Genomic DNA, 5980 nt, shown 5'->3' with positions numbered 1-5980 from the left:
TTGGCCATGAGGGTGTTGCGGTCACGGCGTGGGCATCTCCTTCCTTTTTCTTTGCTCCACCTACCCCAGGCCTCCTATTGCCAGCACTCATCGAAGCAACATAATCAAATTTGCCCCTTCTTAGACCTACTTCGATCCTTTCGCCCACAAATACCAGATCTGAAAAACTCAAGGTCATGTATTCCACCATCTTCTCATAGTAGAACACAGGTAAAGTATCTACTATCATGGTGATCATTTCCCTCTCCATCATTGGGGGTGCTACTTGAGCCGCCAGATCCCTCCATCTCTGGGAATATTCTTTGAAGGATTCATGCTCCCTTTTGCACATGTTCTACAACTGCATTCTATCCGGGGCCATATCGGAATTGTACTGGTATTGCCTGATGAAAGCAGCCATTAGGTCTTTCCAGGAACGGACCCGGGAAGATTCTAGATTGATGTGCCAAGTGATAGCTACCCCAGCCAAACTCTCTTGAAAAAATGCATCAATAGTTTTTCATCCTTCGCGTATGCTCCCATCTTCCGGCAATACATCTTTAGGTGATTCTTGGGGCAAGTAGTTCCCTTGTATTTGTTGAAATCTGGCACCTTGAACTTCAGAGGAATGATGATGTCAGGCACTAGGCACAGTTCTTCCATGTCGGCAAAAGGGTAGTCTTCATCTCCTTCAATGGCCCTCAGCCTTTCTTCTATGTGATCGAATTTTTCCCTTTCCGCCATGGCAGGAGGCAATCTTCCCACCACAAAATGTAAGGGTTGTAGTTGTGATTGTGGGCGATACTGAGGGCCCTCCAAAGCATTTGGCAAGGGTACGCAACCAAATGCTTGCTCCTTAGTGGCATATCTGAAGAGAGGCTCGAAGTCGACCAGAGTGTGGTCTCAGGGTACTTCATGTGTCTCACCTATGGGTTGAGGGACGTGTGCATGACCAAACTGGGGTTGTTGGCTCTCAATGGGTATGGGAGTAGAATTGTGGACATTCTCATCGGGCGCGTGTTCAACATTGGGTAGTGTATAATTGGAAGGCAAGCCATATGGTGGGAGGAGATGCTTGCTCTGGACCTGCACAAAATGGGGGCCGTCTGTACTTCCCAATGCTTTGCCTCCCTAACCTACCATATCCAAGACTAAATGATTTACTTAATTGATACCAAATGGGTAAGTTGGGTCCACCTTAGTGGCGGCACTTGTGGCAGCGACTGCAGCCGTGTTGACCTCCATCATTTTTCTCATACTCATCATGGCCTCCATCATGGTGGTCATTTGGTCTTTCATGGCCTCCATGTCAGCCTTCATCTGTTCTTGAACTTCTTCTATCTCACTCATGATCCTAGCCTTGGCACGTGTTTGGTAAGGGTGTCCTAAAGCATGTTCATTCTTTTTTATTACTATGATTACGTTTTGACGATGACGATGACTGTTAACGAAAGAATGCAATGAGTAATGCAACAACTAAATAAATGTGAATGCATGACAATGATAAGTTGTTGAAGTATTGTGAATTTACATAGGACATTCAGTGGAACATAGGGTCGAATAAAATCCAATTTTCATAAAAAACAGCATTGTTCATCTTGTCAGAGACAAAGCATAACTAGAAATACAACATGGACACATCAACGATTCCTAATTATGTGGGTCATTAGTTCAACCATGTGTTGGCAGTAATTGAAAAGACTGTGAACTTTATCAGGAGTAGAGTATGTGTTAGCCACCGCCTTGGCTCTAGCTAACAACCTTGGAAGCTCTGGACTCTCATTCAGAGTGAGAGCAAATCTATCCATCCATTTCATGGCTTCTTTATGCAATAACTCTATCACCCCTTCTCTCGCTTCCCTTTCAACCCGCAAGGCTAACACATTTGCCTGTTCATCTTCCAGCATATGCCCATGACTAGCAGCTAGGTTCACCTTCTCTTTATATTGGTCAATGATTATCAACATACTTTCTTCTGTTTTGCTCAACTATTCTTTCAAACTTCTCTTTGACCTCTGACAACTCTTTAACTTATCCTCTAACATCAGGCTTTCCATCCTTGATTTGTCCCTCTCGGCCTTTCTAAGTTTGAGCTCATTACTACTACCTAGAAAAGCCCTCATAACTTGTTTCTGCTCCACTCTTCCTTTCTGGCCTTCTTCGTTTCCCGCTCTAGCGCTTCAGCTACAGTCATGTTGATATCTTTCAGTTCATCACATTCTTTCCTAACCCTAGTGACTGCCACCTTCAGCTTCTCCTTCGCCACTCTTATCTTTTTGAGCTCAGCTTTCAAAGCTTGCACCTCTTCACTCTCCTCAGGCATTTCAGCCTCTTCCCGACTCAGACTCTTTAGCTTTGGGAGCAAAGTTATCCCTTGCATTCTAGACTTCAACCATTTGTGATAGCCGCCTATGACACCATTGCTACTTCCCCTAAGTTCTTTATCTTTTCTTTCCACTTTATTCCATGCCTTACGGATCCTCTAAAGTGTCTTTGCATTAGCTTCATTGAAACCTCACACGATGAAAGGCGTGATGGTCTCCTTCAATGGCGCACCTCTCATATGGTAATCCAACTGTCTTATGGCCAACATGGGATTATAATTAATACAATCCCTCGTTCCTATCAAAGGGATATTTGGAAATCCTTCACATAAGCATAACACTCTTGCCCCTCCTTCTTTCCATTGTGGGAACCAACTAATGGACGCCCCTATCATGTCTGCTAAGAGTTCTTCCAAATTTGCTGATGGAAGCTTGCTTATGGGGCTTCTATGGAGGCTGGATCTTTGAGCTTCAATGAGGTCCTTTAATGGTGACTTTCCACCATGGAGATGCAGCGGAAGACAAAGAAGAAGAGGTGAGAAGAGGCGCCATCCACTAGGGAATAAGCCATAGAAGAAGGAGCTTCACCACCAAGATGAGCCTTGGATAAGAAGCTTGGAGAGGATGCTTCAATGGAGGAAAAGAAAGAGGGAGAGAAAGAGAGAGGGGGGGAGCACGAAATTGAAGGAAGAAAAAGGGAGAGAAGTTGAACTTTGAGTTGTGTCTCACAAGACTCTCATTCATCAAAGTTACAACAAGTGTTACACATGCTTCTATTTATAGACTAGGTAGCTTCCTTGAGAAGATTTCTTGAGAAAACTTCCTTGAGAAGCTTCTTTGAGAAAACTTCCTTGAGAAGCTAGAGCTTAGCTACACACACCCCTCTCATAACTAAGCTCACCTCCTTGAGAAGCTTCCTTAAGAAGATTCCTAAAGAAGCTAGAGCTTAGCTACACATACCTCTCTAATAGCTAAGCTCACCTCCTTGAGATGAGAAGCTAGAACTTAGCTACACACCCCCTATAATAGCTAAGCTCACCCCCATGACAAAAAACATGAAAATAAAAAAAAAGGTCCTTACTACAAAGACTACTCAAAATGCCCCGAAATACAAGGCTAAAACCCTATACTACTAGAATGGCCAAAATACAAGGCCCAAACGAAGGAAAAGCCTATTCTAATATTTACAAAGATAAGCGGGCTCATACTTAGCCCATGGGCTCGAAATCTACCCTAAGGCTCATGAGAACCCTAGGGCCTACCCTTGGATCTCTAGCCCAATCTACTTGGAGTCTTCTACCCAATGCCCTTGCGGGATAGGATTGCATCATTTGCTTTGTCCTTTCCTGAGCACATGCGATGACCTTGTAGGGGGAAGATAGATCTACTTTCATGATTGAAGATGTGGGATACCAACCATCCATAAAGAGCAGGCATACAACAAACAATCCTCACACTGCTCTTTTCGCATCTTAAGTCGAATGTATCATACGCATTTGCTAAAACAGCAATGATCGGGCTTTCTTTGTCGTGGTGATAAGCAAGAAAAGCGTCGATTGTTGCTAGATCCACCAGCCCGTCTACATTCGAAAATAGTACTGTCCTAAACACTAGCAGTGCTAATACGACGATGAATGATGCCCACTCTCCTTGGCTGGCCAGAGTTTCCACCTTCTCCTCCAAGCATTTCCTTGGTATTCCCCCTACCCCATTCCTACTTTGCTTCACTCGATCTAATTTTTGTTCCAAGATCTTGACTACTCCTATTGTTCTCACCATAGAAGGATAGTACCCAGAAAAAAGGCATGGTTTCCTTCCTCCTATCGGGCATCCTAAGATCCCTTTGAACTCCTCTATGGTTGGTGCTAACTGAAAGTCCTCAAAAGTGAAGCATCTGAGTGATTGGTCATAGTATTGGGTGAGAGATGCGATGGCTTCAGCGGACACTTCTTTCATCGCCAGATCCCAAATCTTCCCATATACCTTGCTGAAAGCCTGATGTTGAACTCGATCCATCTACTGCCCCAGTTTTCGCAAGCTGGCTACCTCTAGATTCTTGACTTTGACATGATAGAACCTTTTCTTAAAAGATGATGCTTGGTCCGACCCCATGTTCGCAGGAATGGAAATTATGATGACTTCAACAACCTATCACAAAGGAGATATGATGAATGCATCAGGGCATGGTTATGCTATGCATGACAAACGCATTCATCAAATTGACACAAGACGCCCGAAAGACCACCCTTTCTTACTAACAATGCATTGGGTACCATGTTCATGCAACTCTTGATCATCATTGAGAGAAAGAAATGTATAAACCCAATCATGGTTTGTTTTTAGTTATTACCATGGTACCCAATGCATGCAACTAAGAAAGCGGTGCAAACTTTCACAATTCATTGTGACTTTGATGGCAGAGAAAAAGAATGCAAGGCATGAGTAACTACATGACGGGAGCATGCATGAGTGAACATAATGACTAATGACAACAAAAGGTATGTGGTTGGTAGCACAAAGAAACATGCTAAACGAATGAATATGACAATGTAATGATTTATGCAAAATGCGTGTCAACATGATAAAATGGTAAATACAGGAATGATATATACTATTATGACATTATAAAGATATACATGATTTGATCAAGGAAACAAAACATAGTGAGTTTGTTCCATGTCCCTAATTTAGGAACCTAATGGAAAGGATCAAAAAGTGAGCTATCTAGTGACAACTCTTAAGGGTGGTCGTATGTAACTTTCAATGGCTTCTAGAGATATCATCCTCTTTGGTAACAACATTGTGGCGATAAGGACTACCAGCAACAATGCATCACCAAAAGAAGAAAACTCTAGATAAGGTTTCACTGTTATCAATCGAGTCGGAGACCCAGCATGACCACAGATCGATCTCCACTCCCTATTTCTCACACAGACCTAGGTATAGGTCCTAATATCTCAACGTGTGTGCAAAGGTGTAGGTGCCATGTGTGCATAGAACAAAAATATTTCTAACTACGAATGTAATAGATAGGCAAACACACACCAAACATAATAACATAGCAAAGGTTATATACAAATATGGACAAAACAAAAGATAAAAGAGAAAAGGGAACATAAATAAAGAAGAAGTCATGATAAAACATTGCACACTGATCAAATGCTTAACTCTCTAACAACTCCCTAGTGCAGTCGCCATCTGTCGCAACCTACCATACAACGAGGGTGTGAAAGGTGAAAAGAAAAGGTGCATCATCCAAAAAGAAAACACGTGGGAGTCCCCACCAACGTTTATTTAAGGAAAACGTTACAAAAAACCAAAAAAAGGTCTGCGAATTTTAAAAATAAAGGTTCAGGAGTTGCTTACGCATGGGGAAGGTATTAGCACCCCACACGCCCGTCACAAGGGACAACAACCTTTAATCGAGTGCATAACGTGACTTTAAAATTATGTATTTTCCCTTTTTATGTGATGCAATCCTACCCCCCAAGGGCATTCGATAGAAGACTCCAAGAAGATTGGGCCAGAGATCCAAGAGAAGGCCTTAGGGTTCACATGAGCCTTAGGGTAGATTTCGGGCCCATGGGCTAAGTATGAGCCCACTTATCTTTGTACATATTAGATTAAGGTTTCATTATTTTTGGGCCTTGTATCTAGGGATCCATAATGTAGGTAGG

The 5980-nt window shown here is 42.7% G+C and overlaps 1 protein-coding gene across 1 annotated transcript; it reads right to left on the bottom strand.

Annotated features, from left to right (window-relative positions):
• Positions 1 to 456: 456 nt before the first annotated feature.
• On the bottom strand, positions 457 to 1946 carry LOC114398624. Its single transcript, XM_028360799.1, has 3 exons — positions 1689 to 1946; positions 938 to 1065; positions 457 to 847 (listed from the first exon to the last, which is right to left on the bottom strand). Exons 1-3 carry the CDS (start codon positions 1944 to 1946, stop codon positions 457 to 459), a joined length of 777 nt encoding a protein of 258 aa, XP_028216600.1.
• Between the last annotated feature and the right edge of the window lie 4034 nt (positions 1947 to 5980).

Source organism: Glycine soja, chromosome 19, assembly GCF_004193775.1.
Source record: "Glycine soja cultivar W05 chromosome 19, ASM419377v2, whole genome shotgun sequence".
Taxonomy (NCBI): domain Eukaryota; kingdom Viridiplantae; phylum Streptophyta; class Magnoliopsida; order Fabales; family Fabaceae; genus Glycine; species Glycine soja.
Note: the sequence above shows the minus strand (reverse complement) of the source record. Positions and strands in the feature narration are given on the sequence as shown.

What these genes read in the sequence shown, in the direction of transcription:
- LOC114398624 (XM_028360799.1), bottom strand. Translation starts at nt 1,946, where the DNA reads ATGTTGATAATCATTGACCAATATAAAGAGAAGGTGAACCTAGCTGCT. An exon ending in CATACTCTACTCCTGATAAA is followed by an intron (nt 1,066 to 1,688) that starts GTTCACAGTCTT and finishes CATTTTGTGCAG; the next exon opens with GTCCAGAGCAAGCATCTCCT. An exon ending in ATTGAGAGCCAACAACCCCA is followed by an intron (nt 848 to 937) that starts GTTTGGTCATGC and finishes GCCTCTCTTCAG; the next exon opens with ATATGCCACTAAGGAGCAAG.